Source organism: Somniosus microcephalus, chromosome 2, assembly GCF_052327205.1.
Source record: "Somniosus microcephalus isolate GS21.2 chromosome 2, FLI_Smic_1.0, whole genome shotgun sequence".
In the NCBI taxonomy this organism is placed as follows: domain Eukaryota; kingdom Metazoa; phylum Chordata; class Chondrichthyes; order Squaliformes; family Somniosidae; genus Somniosus; species Somniosus microcephalus.
This window is the reverse complement of record NC_140988.1, coordinates 17,010,281-17,034,883: the sequence shown is the minus strand read 5'-3', so window position 1 is coordinate 17,034,883 and position 24,603 is coordinate 17,010,281. Positions and strand designations below refer to the sequence as shown.

Sequence of the window (24,603 nt, the reverse complement as noted above, 5' to 3'; positions counted from 1 at the left end):
AGAGAAATTATTTCTTCTGGTGGGGAAATCAAGAACAAGGACAAAATCTTAAAATTAGCATTCGGCCATTCAGGAGCACAAAATGTAGTAGAAATCTGGAAAACTCTCCCCCAAAATGCAGTGGATATTGGGGGTCAATTGGCGCTTTCAAGCCTGAGATGGATAGATTTTTTGTTAGGTAATGGTATCAAGGGATGTGGAGCAAAGTCGGGAAAATGGGGTTGAGGTGCAGATCTGCAGAATGGCAAAGCAGGGACGAGGGGCTGAATGGCCTTCTCCTGTTCCTATTTACCTTGCACATGATCCCAGAGGGATGCTGCTGCTCATGGAACTGAATCCAAGCACAAGTCAATGCCTTTAGGAGAGGAAAAAAGTAATTGGGGTGGAAAGAGAATTGCACCAAGTGTAGTCTTCAGGTGAAAGGGGGAGTGTTTGAAGTAGGGGATAATTGAACAAGAACGCAGAGACATAATTTAGTTCCCATTTTAAAGTTATGCATTGTGTCCTTATTTTTATACTTCCATTATAAATGTAATCCACATTTATAATGGTACATTTATAATAGTACTGCCTTTGTAAATTTGTCTTCCAGTAATTGCATCCTCCCACCGCTGGTGATGCTGTGACACCTCCACTGGCAGGAGGGTGGAATTGCAGTGTGATCAGTTTACATTGGTAGTTTCTGTTCTGAATGTGGGCATAGGAATTTATGATGGAAAAAGTTGACCAGAAATGCGTGCAGATTTGAATACATTATAGATTTTCCACACACAATATATTGTGCAAAATAGCTGAAATAGGCTTATAGAACTCCGCCGGTCCCAGTGAGCATTTGGATTGTTGGTGCTTCGTTCTCCCAGATTGCGATTTGATTAGCGAGGCTGGACATCATATGAATTTCTACACTGACCCAATGTATCACCATTTTGCAGAAATGTTCTGGAGGCAGCGAAATTGCTGGTTTGTAAGCGGACCTGAACAGCACCAAATCGCCTGCTCTTGCCAGTGGATCCCATCGAGTGTGGTAGAGTCTTGTAGCAAACTCCTCACAAATTTTATTCCATTTGTAAAACCTTTTTTTTAATTATAAAAAAAGCGGATTTAAAAATATTGAAATTTGCCTTTCAGGATTGACTCAATACTTTTCCAGTCGGTCAGTTGAGAAAAAATGATTTCAAATAAATGTAGTGTAAACTGATATCTGAGACAGAAAGAGACAGTGCGATTTATATGCCTCATGAACTATAAAATAATTTACAATCATTGCAGCAAGTTGCCTTCCCATAGGATTTAATGGGCTAGTTAAAGATGGGCTTTATTATGCTACAGGTGTGAACTCTAACCTGTGGAAACATTTTCAGTATTTCTGTGGTATGAGTGAAACAGCGGCATCAGTGAAATATATAGTGCGCCTTTCACAACCTTATGACAAACCTCCAATGCAGTACTTTTGAAAGTGTAATCACTGTTGTAATGTAGCAGCCAATTTTCACACAGCAAGATCCCAGAATACGCAATGAAATAAATAACTAGATAATCTGTTTTAAGTGTTGGTTAAGGGGATAAATATTGACTGGGACACCAGAAGAAACTCCGCTGCTCCTCTTCGAATAGTGCCATGGGATCTTTTTCATCCACCTGAGAGCGCAGACGGGGCCTCGGTTTAACGACTCACCTGAAAAGCGGCACCTCCAACAGTGCAGCACCCCCTCAGTATAGCACTGAAGTGTCAGCCTAGATTATGTGCTCGAGTCTCTGGAGTTGGACTTGAACCCACGTCTAGGCTAACACTCAGTACCGAGAGAGTGTTGCATTGTTGGAGGTGATGTCTTTTGGACGAGCCATTAAATCCAGGCCCCGTGTAGCTGCACAGGTTAAAGATCCCATCCCATGAAGAATAGCAGGGGAGTTTACCTGGTGTCCTGGCCATCATTTATCTCGCCAACCAAAATCAAATTAACTGATCATTTATCTCATTGCTGTGTGCAAGTTGTCTCTCACCTTTACCTAAAAAAATAACAGTGACTGCTCCAAAAATAATTAATTGTGAAACATTTGGTCCATCCTGAGGATGTGAAAGGCGCTATAAAAATGCATTTTCAGTAAAAAAATGATATTGGCCCAGAACTTGGTGTCGGGGGCTTGCCGCGCGTGCAAGCCCCCGATGTGCACTTACCCGGCACGCCGACATCTGAAACCTAGCCCGCAGTGGATTTCCTGTCAGTGGCCAGGTTCTGATGTCGGCGCGCTGTGCTAACCTGACCCAGCGGCGTAGTTAGTGCGATGTGCCGGCTGGGATCAGGTGAGCACTGTTCAGCCAATCAGGGGAGGGGAAACTTCATTCATAAGTTTGAGAGTAAGAACTGTCAAACTCATGAGAAGTACTGCACCCCAAAACACTACTTAAACTTTAAATAAAATTTTAAAAAACATCCCAATCATTAAATTAAGTATAAATAAGTTTAAAAAAATAATTTAAACAATTTTTTTTTGAAAAAAATAAATTTTTAATAAAAAGGGTCTAAAACTAAACTTACCTTATTGTAGATTCTTTAAAATAATAAACCTGTGGGGGAAAAAAATTTCTAAATTGCACTAAAACACCACTTACCTGTAAAAATAAATACTTACGTGTGCTTTTTACAAGCGTAAAGACCGGAGGCCTTTAGACATGCGCAAATCCCCCAAAACAGAGGAAATCCAAGACGCACGCGCTGCCCCCTACAGCGCACGCGCTAGCCTCTTCAGCTCTTGGGTGAGAGGAGAGGAAATGCCGGTTTTCAGCGCATGCGCTGTGCATGCTGAAAACCGGCATTTCCTCCGGCCAGACGCGTGAGTACCCCTTCCGTACTCGCGCGTTTGGGGAGGAATTTCTGCCCCATTCAGTTATTGGAGAGGGTACAGAGAAAGGCTACACGGGTGATCCCAGAACTTAAGGGAATGATGTCTGAGGAAAGATTGACTAGCCTGGGGCCTTTTCTCACTTGAAAAGAGAAGACTGAGAGGGAATATGATAGAAGTGTTTAAAATTATGAAAGGTTTGGACAAATTGGATCTAAGTAACCTTTTCTGTCATGTACAGAATTGAAGCACAAGGGGTCTTATTTACAAATTAAGAACAGCAAAAGAAAATAGGAAATGCAGGAGGAACTTTTTTTAACTAAAAGTATGTGTAACAGATTACTGGCACGGGTGGTGGAACAAGAAACCTTTAATGGGTTTCATGAAGGAATGAGACAGGTTCTTGTCAACAAATGGGATTCAGGGTTATTAGAAATGCACCAAGGGGATTGTGCATAATTGAGCTAGATTGACCAAAGGTCTTCTCCTGCCTGAAAATGTTATAATCTCAAACTCCTTTTCGTAACAATGAAAGCCACTCTGCATACAACTTTGCACACAAAACAGGATTCATTGAGCTCTTGTGATCGCAGAGTGGGAGTAGAGCACCTTATTGATGAGATTGAGATTCTGCGACCTTCAACTTTAATCAAATTAATACCCTTCAGAACATTGCGGTCAGACCCAGTCAAATATTTCAAAACACCTCCTTATTTTCTTTTAATTATAAAGCTGGTTGAAGCACTCTATCAGTCATTAATATGATTTATATTTCTACTTATGCAGCTTATTAGGTTGACTGGTCATGCAGTACCCTCTTGTTTAATACTTTCATTTTGTGATCAATGAATGCAACAGATCTACTTCCCTTAGCTACAACATAAGCTCAGGCAGAAAAACACACGCATTACTGCAAGAAAAATTCCCAGTAGTAAGGGCTTTTACAGTTTTTAAAAAACAGTAGTTAAATGACGATGGGTTCAACAATTATTGGGGGGGAAAAAACAACTTTTTAAGGAAACCTGTGTAACTGGTCATTTTTTCTGCCTTTTCTGTAGCTTGGGATGACTATGGGATGATCTAGAAATCAAATAGGGAATTCAGAAGAAACTTCTTTACCCAGAGAGTGGTGAGAATGTGGAGCTCGCTACCACAGGGAGTGGTTGAAGCGAATAATATAGATACATTTAAGGGGAGGCTAGATAAGCATATGAGGGAGAAGGGAATAGAGGGTTACGCTGATAGATTTAGATGAGGAAAGACGGGAGGAGGCTCGAGTGGAGCATAAACGCCGGCATGGACTGGTTGGGCCGAATGGCCTGTTTCTGTGCTGTATATCCTACGTAATCCTATGATCTACAGGATGACTATGGGATAATTAAGGAGGTGTCTATGGCTCGACTATTCGGACCAGAGGAAGTTAAAATGTTGCCGTGCCAATGATGAAACTGTACTTCCCCACAGAAAATCACTAACAGCTATGAAAGGAGCCGATTATGCTGAAAGATTGACAGAAATGTTAATCTTTATTAACTCAAAGACCTTGATCCAGGATAATTAATCAAAGTTTATCTGTTTGATGTTGGTCTAAATGCAGACATTTACCTTAGTGCAAAGACGTATAAACGAATCTCAGTGGTGCCAATGTTTCATCTCAAGAATTTAAATCCTTCAAGCTCCTTCCCTTGAATTGACTGGAAAATAATAGGTAGACATTTACAAGGATTTAACACTGCTGAAAAATTCTGATCGCACCCGGTGCCAAAATCTAAGGGATTTTGTTACTGTGTTGACTAGCATCCCAGTATATTTTATAATAATTACACATTTTCCATTCTGTTATCTGTGAGCCTGGATCACTGTTAGTGGCCTTGAGTTATGGGGCACACTCAGAGGTATACAGTCACAGCAGTTAGTTCCTTCATCAAGCAAATACGTTTTGTGAAGTATTATCTGTTTGTTTTTAATTAAATTTATTTTTGTGAAGAGTATTTGAGTAAACTTTCCACCTTGTTATTTTTATTATTTTCTCTTCATCTGCTTGGCCTGACACTTGCAGTCATTACATCTGCTCCTCAGTTGTCTCACTCCAGCAGCGAGATGAAAACAGCTTCTTTCCCTTCCATCTCATTGAGCCTTTATTATTCCTGCACAGGAAGACTTCAGAGCAGTAAATAGCAAAGAGTAAAATGCATACCTAGTAAGGCATTAATCTGCCACAAAGCTGGATATCTGTTGGTGTCAAAAATTTAAGTGAAATGTTGCTAAGGGATTCAGCAAAAGAGAGCCCAAATGAAAAGAGTGCTGCATTTGAACTACAGCTCACATCTGTTACTGGTTGAAAGACTACTGCTTCTGCTGCCTTAATGTTTCTAATGAAATGAGTTTGGGGCAGCCTCAATACATTCCCAAATGTGATTCTACAGCGCAAACGCCTCACAATTTACCAGGAATTGGCCTTGAGTTGTTACAGTCTCATTCACTGAGGCTATAAAGGTGGCTGGTCTACCAAGTGGAAAGGCCAGTGGAATGGCAAGGTGTGCTCTCCTGAAGTTGGCGTTGAAGTACGCTGTCGGGAATAGAGTAAAGAGAGCACTTGTCTGCATCTGACCCATGTTTTCCTGGCCTGTTGGTGCTTCATGCTAACATTGGATGAGGAAACATTGAGGGTAATGTTGACTTTGGCCGATAGTGTAAAACGGACAATATTGGAACAGCCGCCTGTTATACATCTCTCCCGATGAGAGATGTATGACGGGCGGCTGATCCGTTATCGCCAGTTTTACACTATCAGCCAAAATCAAAAAATGACCCCCACTGAATTCCCCAGTTCTGACGTTGCTGTTGTTAATGGGCACCAATTCACAGAAATCTGTGGGCGTTTCTTTGTAGCAACAACTGGATGCCAGAGTGTTATACAAGCAATGATGTCAGCTGCGGAATTAAAATAAAAGCCCTAAAAGTCCATTCAGCACACTGCAAAGCTGAGCTATGTTTAGAACGGAGCTTGTATATCGCCTCTGGTGGGTATCCAATTGGCACATACACTGCAGGTCAACAAAAGTGAAACAGCCTCACTTCCCAACAGTGCCTTTTATCCCAGTGCTCGGAAATTGTCGGAGTTTTTGTGTTGAAGAGAAAGGGATTTCTTTGTAGTTTTTAGGAAATGGGGAGAACCTCCCCTTGGCCATGAACGGATTGGTGCTAATGAATTCCCAAGCATTGTGTCAGCAGTTTCACAAAAGACGCCATGAAGAAATGTTAATTTAAATTTGCAGCTCAGGAAAGCCGGATTTTTCAGGGTGCTTGTGTTTCTAAGGAAACAGCTACTGTAAAAGTCATTAGAAATGGAGGGCTGTGCATTTTCCTTCGAGCAGGGTCCCCACGCTCATTATCTGACAGTGATTGAAACTTCGGAGGCAGGCTGTAGAAAGATGAAAGCAGTAGGGTGATGACCCTTATTACAGCATCTTCCTCCTTCTTCCCTAAGAAAGGAGCAGGAGTCCTCACTGCAGCAGGACATGCTGGGGGATGTTTATTTACTTTAGCACTTGGAAATGAGATGGTGATTAAAGCGCAGTTAGTGGGTGCAAGATGTTTCAGGAGAACTAATTACAGAACAAGCTCTTTTGAAGCATCATTAAACTCCACTTTATCACTGCTTGTAACTGGTTCCGTCTCTCTCTCTCTCGCACACATCTGGTGGATTAAGAGACAGGTTGTTTTCGTGCTTTACAGGAAGAATTTACTTTGGGTTATTTTAGTCAACATATTTAGATGGTCTAAAAGAACAGCAGGACTCCAGCTAGTATAAAGTCATTAGTACATTTTAAAAAAGTTATAGTATGTTACGAAACAGCGCAAATGGTTCCACTATTATAAAATTTAAAACTATCGTTGAATATTATAATAATCAGAATGCCTTTCTAGTTATAGATTATAGATGCACACAGTGAACCTCATTATTACAAACTCTTATTACATATCACTTCTTATAGTGCAACCTCACTGTTACAAACTGTGGTACACATCGTTTATAGTGCAACCTCACTGTTACAAACTGTGGTACACATCGTTTACAGTGCAACTTCACTGTTACAAACTATTCGGTATCACATCATGGAACCTTGCTATTCAAAACCCTGTTACTTACTTTGAGTTCTAAAGCATTAAACTTGTATAGAACCTTGATTAGGCCACGTCTCCATATAGAGGCACTGGAGAAGGTGCAAAAAAGATTCACAAGGGTGATACCAGAACTGAGAGGATATACTTATCAGGAAAGGCTGAACAGGCTGGGGCGCTTTTCTCCAGAAAAGAGAAGGTTGAGGGCTGACCTGATAGAGATCTTTAAGATTATGAAAGGGTTTGATAGGGTAGACTTAGAGAAAATGTTTCCACTTGTGGGGGAGTCCAAAACTAGAGGTCATAAATATAAGATCCTCACTAATAAATCCAATAGGGAATTCAGGAAAAACTTCTTTACCCAAAGAGTGGTTAGAATGTGGAACACGCTACCACAAGGAGTAGTTGAGATGAATAGCATGGATGCATTTAAGGGGAAGCGAGATAAACACATGAAAGAGAAAGGAATAGAAAGTTCTGCTGATATGGTTAGATGAAGTAGGGTGGGAGGAGGCTCGTGTGGAGCATAAATGCCAGCATAGGCCAGTTGGGCCGAATGGCCTGTTTCTGTGCTGTAGACTCGATGTAACTCTATGCATTGCTTCGCTGATCCCAATGGAAACTACAGCATCTTCTCTCAATCCATTTGACCTTCTTAGATTTGTACTGACTTTGTTTTCTTAGACTGTATTTCATCTCCAGTTCTCATTCTACCCCTCTTTGGGAAAAACAAAAAAATAAATAAATATATATACACATACATACTTAAATATTGTGAATTAGGCCCTGTGTGGTCAGCAATAACTAGTAGCCTGTGGTGTATAGAACATAAACTGGGATAAACCGCAGAGATTTCCTTCAACGCTAGTGGTTTTCAGTCTTGTGTACAGTAGCATGTGGAAATGATTATAATGTGATGTGGTGCAATAAACACTATTCTTATCCTGTGGCTTCGCAAGCACTGCAGTTAAAGATCTGAGAGAGATTCTGAAGGGGTGGGTGGTAGGTTTGACTCCTGCAGAGGCCACCTATGCTGAAGTGTCTACTTCTGACTGGCGGAGTACAGTTACGAATTGTGCTGAAACCGTTTCACATTTTACAGCCAACCTCTCCACTTTCTTGGCCTCGCATGAAAGTGTACGAAGGAGCGCCAGTCACCAGTGGGAAGGATTATAGCGGGTTTACACTTGCAGTATTTGATCATTCATGAAGCTTATGGAAAGCCTTCCTAGTATATTCTATCTGTTTTGCCACGTACAATAAATCCACCTATGGTAAAACTCTGGTGAGAAAACTCCAGTATTCAAATTTGTTTGCCATGTAATTGAATGGAATAAAATTACTGCCTGTGTTCAGTGAAAATGTGAGTCTCAGTCATTCATTGTTTAGCCCATAATGAGCAATGGAATGGAACTCACCGATCAATGGGAACTGATGCCTCCCAGTCATAATGCACTTAATCTCTGTGCATTCACTGAGTCTTATCACTTACTTTTTTAACACAGAATTATGTTGGGAAATGGTTTAGAATTAAGTTTAATCTACCATCAAGTAACAAATTTGTTTTGCTTCCCTATATGTTGATCTAAGGTCTGGTTCTGATTTAATATTTATCTTGTGTTTGTACTTCAATGCAACTGAATTAATATTGGGAAATAAAAGAAAGAACAGCTTGCATTTATACTCTGCGTTTCACAACCTCAGGACGCCCCAAAGCGCTTTACAACCAATGAAGTACTTTTGAAGTGTAGTCACTGTTGTAATGTAGGAAACGCAGCAGCCAATTTGCGCACAGCAAGCTCCCACAAACCGCAATGAGAAAATGACCAGATAATCTGTTTTAGTGAGGTTGATTGAGGGCTAAGTATTGCCGGGACACCAGGGAAAACTGCCATGATCATCTTTGAATAATGCCATGGGATATTTTGCGTCCACCTGAGAGGGAAAATGGGGCCTCGGTTTAATGTCTCATATGAAGGCGACACCTACAACAAAAAGAAAGACAGACTTACATTTATATAGCAGTTCAGCACTCCCTCAGTACTGCGCTGAAGTGTTGATGCTGCTGAGACTCCTCAAACTGAGAGCTGCCTGTCTTCTATTCTGTTCAGAATTAGAAGCTACTGACTTTGGAAAAAAAAAGCACGTAGTGACGAGTTCCATTTTTGAACAAATATGCATGTTTTTTTCTGTAATTATGCCCTTAGTTATAGCTTGTAAAAGAAACAAGTATCTAGATTTTTCTCTTGTAGCCTAAATGTGATGTAGGTATTAAATAGGTATTGTTACTTACGACACTGGTTGATTTGAATTCCAAAAGTAGAAATTAAGATTTGTCTTTATCGCTGCAGAAACTTTAATTAATCTCATGCTGTGATGAAGTTGGTTATCAATATTTGTCTTTCAGATGAGATGTTAAACTCTAAGGTGGACGTAAAAGATCCCATGGCACTATTTTGAAGAAGAGCAGGGGAGTTATCCCTGGTGCCCTGGGCCAATATTTATCCCTCAATCAACATCACTAAAACAGATTATCTGGTCATTATCACATTGCTGTTTGTGGGCAAATTGGCTGCCGCGTTTCCTACATTAGAACAGCGACTACACTTCAAAAAGTACTTCATTGGCTGTAAATCGCTTTGGGACGTCCTGAGGTCATGAAAGGCGCTAAATAAACACAAGTTTTTAGTATAAAAAATGAGCAACATTAGTTGAGAAAATGATCCTTGGCTCAACCCAAGTATGTTTTTAATATCGGGTGCCAGAACAACAGGGTACAGCTGGAGACAACTATAACAAGAACAGATAAGGGGCAACTATACAGCCAGTGTCAGCTTGGCTCAGTGGTAGGCTTAGGTTCACACCTCGCAAAGCTTTGTTGTTGAAATTTGCAAATGAACAAATTAAATGATGCCTCGCAATATTGATTGACATGGATTTTAATCAAAATAATAACATTTAAATACCTCCGCTGCATTGAAAAATTATATCAGCATTTATTGGACAAAGTACTGTGATATCATACCTTCATGCATTTCTTCTGCCGTGCAGATATCGGGATATAACTTGCAACTGGGCAACTTGTGATATTTAGGAGGGTTTTACTAAAATTTCATTAGTAAAGTGTGGCAATAGTTTCAGATATTAATCAGTCCCCCATGGCATTGCCAATAGAGAGTCAAGGCCAAGTGTAAACTTCAGATGGAAAGGGGTTAGAACATGCAGTTTGTCATGGAGTACTCCTAAACATAGTTTGTCAGGGGAGTAACCATCAGTGTTAAACAAACAGTTTGTCGGGAGTAACCATTAGTGTTAAACATACAGTTTGTCAGCAGAGTAACCATTAGTGTTAAACATACAGTTTGTCAGGGGAGTAACCATTAGTGTTAACATACAGTTTGTTAGGGAAGTAACCATCAGTGTTAAACATGCAGGCCTAGAAATTGGGTTTTGGCTTAGCCAGGGCTTTAGCGCCGGAAGTTAGTGTCGGCGCTAAGTCCCCCTGCGCGCGCCAAAAATTCAGTAGCGCCGCGCCCAAACGGCTGCCGGCGCTACTGAAGGGTCTTAGCGCCTGGAAAAGGGCGCTAACTGCCGTTTAGCGCCGCAATTCCGGCGCTGCGGCACCCGATGCGGTGCGGCAGGCTGGGGAAGTGCAGGCCTCCTCCTTCCGTTAAGGAGGAGCTGCCTGCACCCGGCCGCGGCCCGCGCAAATCTGTTTAAAAATGAGCCCGGCACCTCGGACAAGTGCCGGGCTTGCATCTGTTCCGGGGGGTGGGGAGAAGTCCGGGGAGGGAGCTGCGGGAAAGCGGCCGGCCGCCGCGGGGCCTTTAATGCGCCGGCGCAAACACATGTTGGACTCTGTTGCCAGAGTCTTAGTTGCGGCTGCCACGGGCGAGGCGGCCGCAACTGAATTTCGGCGCTGGGGCCCGTCGGCATGGCAACCGGGACGCTGCGCACACCGATGACATCATCGGTGCCGGCGCAGCGCTACCGGTGCAACGCCGCTTTAGGGCCCCAGGGAATTTTTCAACTGGCCATAACTCTGGCGCTAGTCCCTCTAGCGCCTCAAAAGCGGCGCTAAGGCTAGTGAATTTCTAGGCCGCAGTTTTTCAAGGCTGTACTTTCAGAATCCCATTACAAACCGGCTTAGCTAAGGTAATGCAAATGTTTCAGATAACTGTTTCCTCATTTATTTTTTTTCCCCGATGCTTCTTTCCTTGACCGTATTTGTACCAGATTCACTCGTGGCCACATCAGTGGCAGCATAAACATTCCATACAGTTCTGCCTTCGGCCCGGATGGTGAGCTGATTCCGTGTGCATCTACCGGCTTGCTGCAGAGTTTCAAGGGACGTGTCATTGTCATTGTGGGGAACGTGGTCAGGAACGCAGCCAACGTAAGTTACTACCCCATTTCATTCTAAAATATCCTGCAGAAACGTTTCTGTCGTCGTGTCTGTGCTTTAGCTACAGCTTCAAATCCTGGCTGGAGGGCAGATTTACAGAATAAAATAGACCTGTAACAAAAAAACAAACAGGCAGTTAGCTCATTACAGAAGCTGAAACTGAGGTCCTCTTTTTATTTAAAAAAAAAAAAAAAAAAGTTGGATCCTGATGGGATGATGGCAATAACATGTGGCTCAGGATGATCTTTGTGTTTTGATTTATTAGCCGCCCGCCTCGGGATCCTGAACTGGACACCTGGAGCTTCCTGGTACCAGTTAACCCTTTGAGTACTTGAAAGAGCTTTTCAGATATCGCACTACACACATCTTTCCTAAAGCACCTACAAAAAAAAAATATTTTGTCCATTTTAAATGTGTCATAAGTAGAATATGAAAAATACACAGAATCATGAGAGCAGTAATCTGAATTAATTGTATTCTTGGAACTAACTGAAGAATCTAAATATTAGACTTAGTGGGCATCTAGACTCCAACTTTATCGCTGCTGCTCCACTTCATACCAGTGCTAACGTTACGGTGTACATCTGGAGTCGGGGCTCCACCTGACCCTGGTGTGAAGTTGTGTGAGACTCTCGGAGGAGGCAAGCTGTTTTTGTCTTGCACAAGGTCCATGCTAGTTCCTCAAGCTCCCTACACTCTGGTCTCATAACACCATCAGCAACTCCAAGGTAAACTTGCCAGATCGCGCAGGTCGGTGGCCAGGATGACGTAGCGTTAGTGAATGCAGCGGGTTTGCTTTGGGTCAGTTTAGTGACGGTGGAAGACCCACATGTTGGGAGCCAGAAGCACTAACCCAGCACTTAACCCAATAAAATCAGCAGCTACAGTCTAGTACGACCTGGGTTTGCAAGGGGCGTAACTCCATGGCTGACACTTCAATCCACAACTGAGGGAGTGCTGCATTGTCGGAAGCGCTGTCTTTTTAATGAGATGGTAAACCCAAGCCAAATGATTCAGGTGGATGTGACAACCCTATGGCTGTACTTGAAGGAGAGCAGGGGAGCCCTCCCAGTGTCCTGGCCAACATTAATCCCTCGACCAACAGCACCAAAAACAGATTCACCGACCATTTGTCTGATTTGCTGTTCATGGGGCCTTGCTGTGTGTAAAATTGGCTGCCAGATTTGACTGCGTAACAACAGTGACTGCATTTCAAAAGCAATTCTTTGGTCATAAGGCACTTTCAGATGTCCTGATGGCATGTCGGAACGCTTTAGAATTGTAGCTTCTTTCTTCCGAGTGCAGTGTCAAATCACATTTAAAAAGTGCCCAGGAAACACTTTTTAAATCTGCCAGCAGTGAATTTAAATGTTTAGATACTTCCCACCAGCGCTCTCTAAACACTTAACTATTAACTGCTGGGAGAGGGGCGCTTTGCATGTGTCTAACCACAGAGCTCTGTGCTAAAACAGGAGAATTGGCGTTCCAAACAGGCATTGTAAACAAGGTTCTGTCTCACTAGAAACTATACTGCAGCTAACTATCTCCAGACAATAGCTGCAGCATAAATACAGCTTTAGTTACTGGTGCAAAATCGCTATTGTAATATTCAGAGTAAAGCCAAAATATACCTTTTTTTAAAAAGTGCTTTTATTTTTATTTCAAGTTACCAGTTTCTGACTAATATAAAATGTTAATATTAAGACAATATTTTGGAATATTGATTTTTGTGAGATGAGATGAACTTTTCCTTAAAGGATTCTGCCCAACCTGAGCTAAGATGTTGATGGAGAATAACAGATAATATTATCCATTACATGTGAGAGATGTGTTAGCACAAACTTCTATTAAAGAATTACTGAAGTATTGACTGAAGCTTCATGCACAATAAGAGCACTCTATAAAAATAAGATTAAAGACTCTATAATCTTATCCTAAATTACATAAAATGCTCAAACTACGAAACCTTTCAAGCATTGAAAGATTCTCCAGATTTCAAAATATGCACCTGCAAACTTCTACAGGATCTTTCTGTAAAGCAGAATTGGCACAGAATCAGAAAGCGTTGCTTAATTCACAGTATTCTATGAACGAACACTTTTTTTATTGTCGTATATTGGCAAAGGCTAGTGAGATATTCCTAACTTCTTTGTTTCAATATTGTACATATTGTAGCACAGTACGGGTTTTAAGATTTTCACACTGTCCCAGTACATTGCTCTTTGTTTTTTTAGTATGAAAGACCTGACCAGCATCCCGCACACACCGTCTGGTTAATGCGTCTAACGTACCCCTCCTAACTAAGTGAACTAATTATTATAGCACTAATAGCCCTGACAAAATACTGATGACCTGAGGTTACAGATCTGCTGGTTGTCCCTCCACCATGAAATGCTAACATATGTTTAACTTTGACCTATTACTGCCTATGGTGGGTGTTTGCACCACTTAGGACCAGAGTGCTGTAAATCATGATGTTGTTTTCCATCAATCACTGACTGGGTCCATTTGCTTTCATTTGTTAATCAAACAATCGTGACAAGCTTCTTCCCCAGCCCCTGCCAGCAGCAACATTACCAATAGTGGGAAGCCGACACCACAAAGTGGGGACAGCAGAATCCGCGTGCGGGTAGTAGGCTTGAATCATGGTTGTCAAAACTTGTATACAACGTACAGGTTTCCCATTGGTTGCTCTGATCAGTACAAGTCAGTGTGCTGGAATCCCACAATGTCCTCTAGGGCTGCCCAGCGCTGATGGTCACTTCACAGCTGATCAGTCAGACCTGAACCCCTTCCTCTCAGCCTCATGTCTTAACCTTAGCATTTCTTGTATGTTAATATTAATATCCTTGCTTTTTTAAATATGTGTTTGTATATAATATGTATACCAATGTGTATGTATGCAGGTGTGTATATATAATGGCCCGGATTTTGCGGTCAGTCCGAGTACGCCACCATACCTCCTTTGAAATCTACCACAAACTTGGGATTTTCCGCATGCACGAAATCCGGAACTTGCGGTCTGTCAAGGTACACGTTGACAGACCATGAAAAGCAATTGCTGGCGCAGACTTGGGCTATTTGCCCACCGACTGGCCAGCAATTGCGCAAGGGAATGTTACGGTTGATGCAAACAGGCAGCAACCGATCGTAACAAATGAGTTTCTGCAAATATTGGCCCAGGTTTTAATGTCTAAAATTATCAAAAAATAAAAATTTTTGTGATGTTATTGGAATGAAATTAATTACGAATAAAATTCCAGTTCTGTAAATTGTAATTAGATTAGATTTCGGGATTCCATTACATCTCATTACGGGATTCCCTTTGGAAATGATTAAAATGGAATTTTGCTTTGTGATTGGAGGACCAGGGCCACGTGACCCCAGGTAGGCTTCCACACCGCCTGCGTCTGTGGGTCATTACGCTGCCCTCCGCCTCGCCACCTGGCTGCCAGCAGGTAGGTTCTAATTCTTTTGCGGGTCGGAGGCGTACTTCGGCGGTACGCCTCCAACCGCAATTTTTGGCCCCACATATCTTTATATTAATTTAGTTCCAAACCGGCATTCTTGGGTGGAATGTTGCTCAACACTAACCGGCAATTTCAGCAGCTAAACTACAAAAAACCAAAACAGCAGAATACAAATCAGAGGAAATTGTGATCAAAGTGAACAGGGCGCTGGTCAGACTGCACCTTGAGCACTGCATGCAGTTCTGGTCACCAAGAAACAAGCGAGACACTTGAGCGCTGGGGGCAGTGCAGAGAAGAGCCACGAGACTGATCCCCAGTGTCTGAGGTCTGAGTTATGATGAATGGCCGGAGAGATGTGGGCTTTTCAGCCTGGAAAGGGGCCATCTAAGTGATGATCTGAAAGAGGGATATTAGCTAGTAAATGCTATGGAAAAGATTAACCTGGAATGTTGCATTAAAACAAATTTTGGGAGTAGTACAGGTTCAAACTAGTAAAAGGTAACCACAGGACTGATATCAGGAGGTGGTTCTTCACACTCAGAGTGATCAACACATGGAATGGACTCTGGGTAGTGGCGGAGCCAAAAACCCTGGAATCATTTAACAATTAGATGGAGGGAGTGTAGGGTCTGTCTGGAAGGGTGAATTAAGATGGGCTGAATGGCCTTCCTCATCCGTAAATAACTTGTGAAGTCGCACTTTAGCAAGCAGTCATTCGAGGTAAAATTGCTCTAAGTTCAATGGAAAAGGAAATGTAGGATAAAATGAGAAACACAGTTTTACACTTCTGTGCAAAGTTTTGGCCCCTTGCATCCCGGGTAAGATGGTTTATTTTATAGTCAACTTTGCTGAGGCCTTTCTTAGCTCAATTATATCCTGTGTATTTAATTCTGGCAAAGCGACGGCACACTAGAACTGCACGACTTGTTCTCTCAGTAGCCACATAATGGCCTAGAAATTGAGTTTGCGCTGCGCCAGGGCTTTAGCGCCGGAAGTTAGCGCCGGCGCTAAGTCCCTTTGCGCGCGCCAAAAATTCAGTAGCGCCGCGCCCAAACGGCTGCCGGCGCTACTGAAGGGTTTTAGCGCCTGAAAACTGGCGCAATGCAGCGCTATTCCGGCGCCGCGGCAGGCTCGGGAAGTGCAGGCCTCCTCCTTCCGTTAAGGAGGAGCTGCCTGCACCCGGCCGCGGCCCGCGCAAATCTCCTCAAAAATGAGCCCGGCACCTCGGACAAGTGCCGGGCTTGCATCTGTTCCGGGGGGGGGGGGAGAAGTCCGGGGAGGGAGCTGCGGGCAGGCGGCCGGCGGGAAAGCGGCCGGCCGCCGCGCCTCCTTAAAGCGCCGGCGCAGACTCCGGCAGCACTCGTTTGCCGGAGTCTTAGTTGCGGCTGCCACTGGCGAGGCGGCCGCAACTGAATTTCGGCTTGGGGCCGGGTTACCACGGCAACCGGGACGCTGCGCACACCGATGACGTCATCGGTGCCGGCGCAGCGCTACCGGTCTACCGCCGCGGAAGGGCCCCAGGCAATTTAGGAACCGGCGCCAATTGCAGCGCTAGGCCCTCTAGCGCCGCAAAATCGGTGCTAAGGGCACTGAATTTCTAGGCCAATGTGTTTTAAATGAAAGAATCCTGATTTTTAAACCGGTTTATAAATAAGTTAGTTGAATTTATTTCAAACATCGGGGTGTAAATTCTTGAATTAGTTATCATGAGCCAAAGGCTTTGTCATTGACAACCTAAATCAACTCCAGCAATGTGGAGAAAGAAAATGCAAAAACCTCCTGCTCAAAGTGCAACCAAAACACAAGGAGAACAGGAAGCTCCTATTTCCCCGAGCTCTCCGAGCAGCAGCATTCCACTTGTGGCTTGAATTCGAACTGAAACTCTAGCTCCATGAGCACGTTTTAAGCCTGGTCCAGGTTGATTATGAAGAAATTGCCTGCAAATTGCTTTAGCCAAGCCGGAATAAAATTGTAGAGATGGCATCTTTGGAGCAGGGAAATTCAAGCCCAAATAGACTTTTCCTGTATAGTTCCCCCACGGTGTAATTTGCACTCCCTCCCCTTCCGTCCCCTCCCTGCCACTCCCCATCTCCCTTTAGGAGCCATCCTTTTTAGTCGCATGGCCACCTTTAGTCAGGAAGCTCCGGGCCATGTCTCAATGTCCTATTCTGCCCCTTGGAATTCTATAGCGCCTCCCCTGGAAGGACAGTGCAATTGCAGTGTGACATGTTTACATGGAGAGTTTCCATTCTAAATGTGGCCTCAGGAATTTATAATGGGAAAAGTTGGCAGGAAGTGCGCACAGATATAAGATTTTTAATATGTTAGGAATATATCAGGATGCACTTCAATTAGTGCAGACATTTATTTCAGGAAATGTTGTGTAAGTTAGAGGAAGCTTATTCACTGTTTCATGTGTGAGATTGGTCATTTTCTTTTTTCCTCACTCCTTTTTCTGCCCATTTTCTCCCCTCTCTTTCTCTCCTGAAGGTTATTGACTCCTTTCTGTGGTAACCTTTTGGTACCTCGCATGTTCTTCATGCCCTAACTACCATACTGCCGGCAACTGAGTCGATCACAGGGGGACAACGCAGCCAAAGCCATTCCTGTACACTCACTCACTCACTCTTCCATCGGGGATCACTGGTCAGAGGACATGAGCATGAAGCACAGTCAGATTTCCCTTGCTATCCCACCAGGGGTGCTTAGTCCAGTTGTAGCACCCCACCATTCCCCTCCAAACTGATGGCAAATAAGGTGACTGGTTCCTAAATCTAGTTGATGAAGCTGGTGCTTTAGATTGTGTCATCAAAAGATGTCTTTGGGTGTGAGAAAATCCTGGAAACTTATTGGCACGTCTTTTGGGACTGTTGAGGTGGATTCTGAGTGCTGTGTAGGGGAAGTGGACAATAGTGCTGACCTGTACCTTCTCAGTTGCAATTATACCTTGGATACAAAAGGTAGAAAGGGGTTAGTTATCCCTTATCTTAATGACTACTAATTCCCTTTTTTAATCTTTAAAAGAATACTCTTAGTCAAAAACGTAAACAGTTTAACCATGTGGTATAAACAAAATGTGCCAGATATAAGGAAAGGTTTCAAAGCAATTTTGCTGGAATCTTGAAGCTTCTTCAGGCGAAAGATTAAGGCAAAGCAGATCAGGCACCTCTTAGTTTGCTTGTTACCTGGAGGCAAAAAATCATTGAATACAGATGAGCAAAACACAGAACTCGCTGTAAAATGGTACTGCAGCCCCAAATCATTACTACAAGTGAGAAAATGACACCACAGAGGCACTTCCACTTATTAGGATGTCCGAGGTCACAGTAGTTGCATTTCTTTTCAGAAGAGTGTTGACCTTAGGCTTGGTTAGTCTTGAACTCTGTCACAGTAATTGTGCACAGCTTTAACTCTTCAGCTGTTGCCCACCTCTCGGCCTGGAGTTTCCTCCTTGGCCGTAACCCGGAGGTTAGAGTCAAAAATGCGCCCAATGTTGCCCTCATTTTGCCGATGCCCAGTTATGCCCAAGTATCCTCCCCAATCTCATTAGAATGCGCCCGAACTTAAAATGGGCGTAAATGGGTAGAAATCAGTGTAAACTATTGGGGCCCAAGGAAGCGCCGAACCCATACCACATATTTCTTCTTTGAGTCTTAAAATTTAAGTTTCAACACATTTAACCATCATTCACACACATCAGGCACAGCGTGTGTAGGAACCTGCAATCGGGGAAGCTTTTCAATTTTTAACGTGACTTGTTCTGCCATAAAAATGTATTTAAAAGAAACCGAAAATACAGAGCCGGTCACAGTGAAGCTATATCTTTTTTTAAATGCTCAAAAAATTGCAATTAAAAGACCAGAAAAATTACTTTGCCTGAAAATCTGGTCGCAATGTTGAGAGAGACCCCCAACCCCCTGAACAAACTCAATTGAGGGATGCTCACATTTGAGAGTCAGGGGCATGGCCAGTTTTGTGGGTGGAGACTTGTTCAGGCGGATGGTTTCGTGCACGGACGTTCAAGATCGAGAAGACTTGGCTGCGTTGTAGTTACGTGGGTAACTCACTTGCGCTCAAAATTCCTCGATCTTACGAGCCACGTCATTGGTGTGCGCCCGGATTACGGGTGTCTCTGGGTGCAAATGTGGAGGAGACTCCAGACCCTACACGTTCACCGAGATTTCCACTGGTCTGCATTTCTCGCAAAATCTAAGGCAGGTTCCTTTTCAACCTTCTTTACAGTTTCACCAGATAACCTCATGAGTAGACATACAATGTTGCCTCACGTAGCAACCAGGGAGATTCTTCCCCCCCCTATATATTGTGTCAGAGAGAAAGCTGGTGAGATGATAAGAAAATGAAACTCCACCTCCACCTCCCACAGTGCAGCCCTTGTAAAAAGGGAACCTCTCCTTCTGAACCTCTCAATTGGCCAGGCATCATTTAAAAAATGTGTCTAGACGTTTTCACTCAATTTTGTTGCTGGCAAGCAATAATACTGAAGTACAAAGGGATGTATTTGTAAAAATCAGAAACAATTAAATTATCTTACAAAGCAAGTATACAAAGTTAAGGAACAGACTTGTTATTCCATGCTCCATTATTAGTGTTGTTTAAGCAGCTGCATCAACTGAGGGTAGTTTTCTACGAGTCCTTTGCATGCTCTCAGTTCGACAAGCATTACCTTTTAATAGTAGTGCGATAGATTTTTAATTCCATAACTTGATCAACGCTGTATAAGTGAAGCGGTCATTTAATGATGGATTTGCTCATCCTTGGTATTTCATTGTGATAGTCACTTGTTCGCAATATGTCAGCAAGTTCTGAATACTCAGCTAAGTCCTTCAGGGCCAGTTTGGGTGCGGGTAAAGCTTGGAAATCTGTTGCTAAATAACTTGGCTAATTTTGATTGTAGCAGACATTTGGCTTTGGCTTCATGTAAACGCCAGATAATAGAAAATTCCAGAATTGGTTGAAATTGCGAGATCTGTCGACGCTTGTTGTGAACAGACTGGGATAATTGTCTTGCTCCTCAATTAGATATAAACTGGATGATCAAGAAACTGACGTGCTTGGCTTCGAGAATAGCTGCCCACAAAAGACAAAAAAAGCGTTTTAAAGTTCTGGCCCCAGTAACCGGGAGAGCTCCCATCCCCACTGTGATTCTGTATTGAGTAGATTGGGAAAGAGAGCTAACTGCGCGAAAGAAATCGGAGCACATTCCTCCTTCCTAAAGCCACATTTAAATGGAGAATAATAAACGCCCAGAAGCGATTAAAGACGCTGATCATATCCTGGGGTCAAGCTGATTATATTGAAAGCACAGTGAACCCCTTCAATGGGATTGCAGCCTTTTCATCATTTCAATTCCCTTTGGTAAGATCCACCATTGACCTTGGGAGCAGTTTTTATTCCAGTTCTGGTCTCTTGTGATTAAGAACCACTCTGGAGTGTCACGGCAGACACTAGCTGCCAAGATGCTCCAAGTAGACACTGATGTCCACACCAAAAGAGGAACAGTCATGATGCAATCGGTGCAAGTTTGCTGAGGGGAAGTCAATAGATGATCATTGGGAATTAGCTTTTTACTATGTATTATAATATATTCATACCTCAAACATGGGCATTCTCAGTGAGTCATAGAGTTTGGAAATTGAAACTGGTTCCAGAACGGATTATTAAAATATAGAGGGGCTGAAAATCCCACGAGGTGGCATGTCCAACTGAGAGTGCAGAGATGCACCCATTCGGGTCTCTGCCGCTAATCCCGCCAAAGTTTATGGGGTCGAGACAAGTCCTCTGTTCTACATGGAAATGGTAGGTGCCTGTCCCACTAGGCACCTTATGTAGGGCACCCTAGAAAGAGGTCAGAAAGTCGGGCAGAGGTTTGCCAGGCCAAAGACAGAGCAGGACCCATGTCCCCAAGTAACAGAACAAAACTGCCCATGCAATGGCTCCCTTTATAAGGGGGCAACATTTAACAAGTTGACTATGTTTTTTTAAACACTGTTCCTCTTCAGGGCTCCAGGCCACAAACCAGGCCTGGAGCTGCCCCCACCCCAAGTGGGCCCCACTTCCGCCTGTGGTCGGCATGGTACTCCCGGTCTCACCATGTGTATCTCCACCAACCCTACGTCAGGTCCATCTTGTTGCTGGGGGATACAGAAATAACTGGCGCAGGGGATCCATGCTGCCTATTACAGCGATGGTTTGTTCGCGACGGGCAGAGGCTAACCCGGATTCTGCGACATCAGGCCGGGATGCAGTGTATCTGGGTCCTGGCCTAATTTCCTGCCCTTCTGACGCATTCCCTCCATAGTTACTGTGGGAGTGCGTCAGAAGGACTGCTGAGATTCAGCCCTAGTGTTTTAAACCTCAGCCTCTACTCGAGCGTTTTCAGTGTGACAGCCAAACTCAAATGGAGAGAAGTAAGCCGTATTAAATCACTCACCGTGTTATTACAGTTCCCATTAAAATTAGTCTTTCATAACAGGCTTGTTATTGAAACCAAATTGATGTTTAGGCATTGAAGACAATATTTAACTCACAGGTCCTTCATAGCTCACTTGTGACCTTGGACACATTGGCCCTGAATTTGCGGGCGGATGCCGCCGACCAGCAAAAAATCTACGAGCTTACTTGATGGTCCCGGAGATTCAGACACTCGCGCTCCTGGGCCTCTATGCGTAGACCTGCTTCGAGGCCCACGTATCCCAGGGGCGCAGGCGGTTCGCGAGCAGCCCTGGGATCACGTGGCCCAGCCCAACCAATGAAAGAAAGCGATCCCCATTCATTCTTAATGGGGATTCCATATGTATAAATGGGAATACCCCCAAAAATACACGTACATTTCAAATAAAAAAAAAATTTAAAATCACATTTAAACTTAATCAAAATGGTATTTAATTAAATATTTAAAACAAATATACATTTTTGAAAAATAAATTTACATGTTTTAAAGGGGCTAAAAATAAACTTACCTTATTTCACAGGTTTTTAAATGTATAAATTATTGAAAAAAAATTATTTTCTGGCGTAAGAATTTCACGGGCATTCGCTGGGCAGAAGTTGGGCAAATAGCCCAACTCTCTGCCCGCAGAGGCCCTTTTCCCGGGGCTGCGTGTGACCTGTCGAGATTCTTGACCGATCGCAAGTTCCGGGTTTTAACGCATGCGCTTCACGTGCCTAAACCCGGAACTTGCGCGGCCCCTACGGGCGTGTACGCACCCATAGGGGCCGCAAATTACGGCCCATTGTATATGCCTCCATTTGAAGCCTAGGTAGTGGAATCACACAAATGTGTTTAAATGCTTAAAGCATGAAATTTCTCTCTCCGCCATTTTAATTTAATTTCAGGTCCGCAAAGAAACATGACTGTGTGGGATACAGTCAACAGCAAATACTGCTACATTTCCAAAATATCTATCACACTGAGAGAATTCTTTTGCTAGAAGATAATTTTTCCAAATTGAATGATTCTTCACCATCGATTTCCTCTGGCTAAATAAATGCCCATTTGTAATGCGGGAGAATGTTGAAAGTAGAAAGCTAACATATTGCTGTAATTATTTCAATGCACCTGCTGAGCTAAAAATGTGGCTTTGGGCTGGTTCCATCCTTTTTTAATCTGGTCAATTTTATTTTCTTAGATTTGTTCAATCCTAACAAAAGCTCTGTCACTTTAAATCCTGCTTGTCACTGTTGTACAGTGGAATGAAGGAAGGTTTCTATGTAAAGACTTTTCTGAGAAATGTCTCTTGCTCGTCTTTTCTGGATCAAGCCCTTCACAGGTACAAATGTGTGCTTCGTTCAGTGCAGCAGACTTCATTCCTCTGCTCGCTCCTTTGTGCAGTAAATCCCCTTTCACATCTGTAGCGCATTTGGGGCTTTTACCTTTGATGTTGAGCAGACGCCGTTTGTTAACCATTTGAGCAAGAAGTTTTATAGAGTCGTAAGCCAGATATTGAAAGCTTATTTTCAAGCACAACCTGAAATGTGTCCTGCATTAGGGGCTTTTCCTGAGTGCGGAGGGTTGGTGATGAGTTTGCACTCTGCTTAATGCTGTCCCAAAAGAGAACAGATGAAAACATCATTGTAAAATCTTCGACTGCAGTTCAGGTTGTAACAGGATGCTTTTGACCCTAAAGTTACAGGAGTGACCGACAGTATGTTATACCCAGGCTTTGAGGCTATTATTGTACACCTGAGGGCCAGTAACATTATGGCTCAGCCCAAAAGTCAATGTCAGTACATATTCTATTACAACTTGGACTGTCATTTAGAAAATGGATCATTTTTAGCCAATTTATGCTCTTGTCTCTTGCCTACGCTGTATAATGTGAGCAAGTGGTAATCTTTGTTGTGTTGGCTGCTGATGCTGCGTTCTAAAGACTGTTTAACAATAATAAAAATAATGTTCTCGCACGATGGCCGTTAAGCTAGTTATAGCTCGGTGCTGGGCTCTAATGATGTATAAAATGTGCATGTTTTATTAACAAGCTCTCACCACAGTGTCAACTGTGCTCAGTTAATTACTTTTGGTGTAGACAATAATTGGCGATCTGGTGTTAGCCTTGGTTCAGTGCTAGCACTCTTGCCTCTGAGTCAGAAGGTCACGGATTCAAGACCCACTCCAGAGATTTGAGCACACAATATAGGTTGACACTCCAGTGTAGCACTGAGGGAGTGTTGCACTGTCAGAAGTGCTGTCTTTCAGATGAGATGTTAAACTGAGACTTCGTCTACCCCCTCAGGTAATCTAAAAGATTCCATGCAACTGGGAGTTCTCCTTGTGTCCATGCCAACATTTATCCCTCAACTAACATTAAAAAAGATTATCTGGTCATTTATCTCATTGGTATTGGTGGGACCTTGCTGTGAGCAAATTGGCTGCTGCGTTTCCCTACATCACAACAGTGACTACACTTCAAAAGTACTTCATTAGCTGTAAAGCGCTTTGGGACGTCCTGAGTTTGTGAAAGGTGCTATATAAATGCAAGTTCTCTTGTGTAACTATACAGCTTGCAGTATAATCTGTCAGAAGGCTAGAGAGAGAGAGAGCTTCAGTCTTGCTGTTTACGAGAGAATAGAATGTCGTGCAGGAGGTTTAACTGGATAATACTGCAGTGGTGCATTGTGAGACAGCTGCAGGGTAACCTGAGAAAATCAGCCAAGGAATCTGAACACAAATGATTATGTAAGAAAACGTGAGCTCATCCAAAACTCTGCTGCCTGTATTCTAACTCGCACCAAGCCCCATTCACCAATCACCCCTGTGTTTGCTAAACCTACATTGGCTCCCAGTCCGGTAATACCTTGATTTTTAAAATTCTCATCCTTGTTTTCAAATCTCTCCATGGTCTCACCCTCCCACCCCCATCCCTGTAACCTCCTCCGGCCCCACAACCCTCCGAGATCTCTGCGCTCCACCAATTCTGGGCTCTTAAGCATCCCCAATTTTCATCGGTCCACCATTGACGGCCATACCTTCAGCTGCCTAGGCCATAAGCTCTGGAATTCCCTCCCTAAACCTCTCTACCTCTCTCTTCTCCTTTAAGACGCTCCTTAAAATCTACCTCTTTGACCAAGCTTTTTGATCATCTGTCTTAATATCTCCTTATGTAGCTCGGTGTCAAATTTTGTTTGATAACGCTCCTGTGAAGCGCCTTGGGACATTTTACTACATTAAAGGCACTATATAAATGCAAGTTATTGCAGTTTTTGTTGTCTTCCATTAGATGTTGGTTTTCAAGGAAGGACAGA

General features: G+C 43.1%; 1 protein-coding gene across 6 annotated transcripts in view; it reads left to right on the top strand.

The window, feature by feature from the left end:
- Window positions 1–24,603, top strand: part of tbck (TBC1 domain containing kinase) — a 223,106-nt gene that overhangs the window by 183,771 nt on the left and 14,732 nt on the right. For 5 of the 6 annotated variants that reach the window (XM_086006962.1, XM_086006942.1, XM_086006952.1 and 2 more), the window contains one exon: window positions 11,203–11,362. The exons of the other annotated variant lie outside the window; for it this stretch is intronic. In XM_086006962.1, the coding sequence (XP_085863088.1) occupies window positions 11,203–11,362 (160 nt within the window). The remainder of the gene's footprint in view (window positions 1–11,202; window positions 11,363–24,603) is intronic. 6 annotated transcript variants of the gene reach the window in all.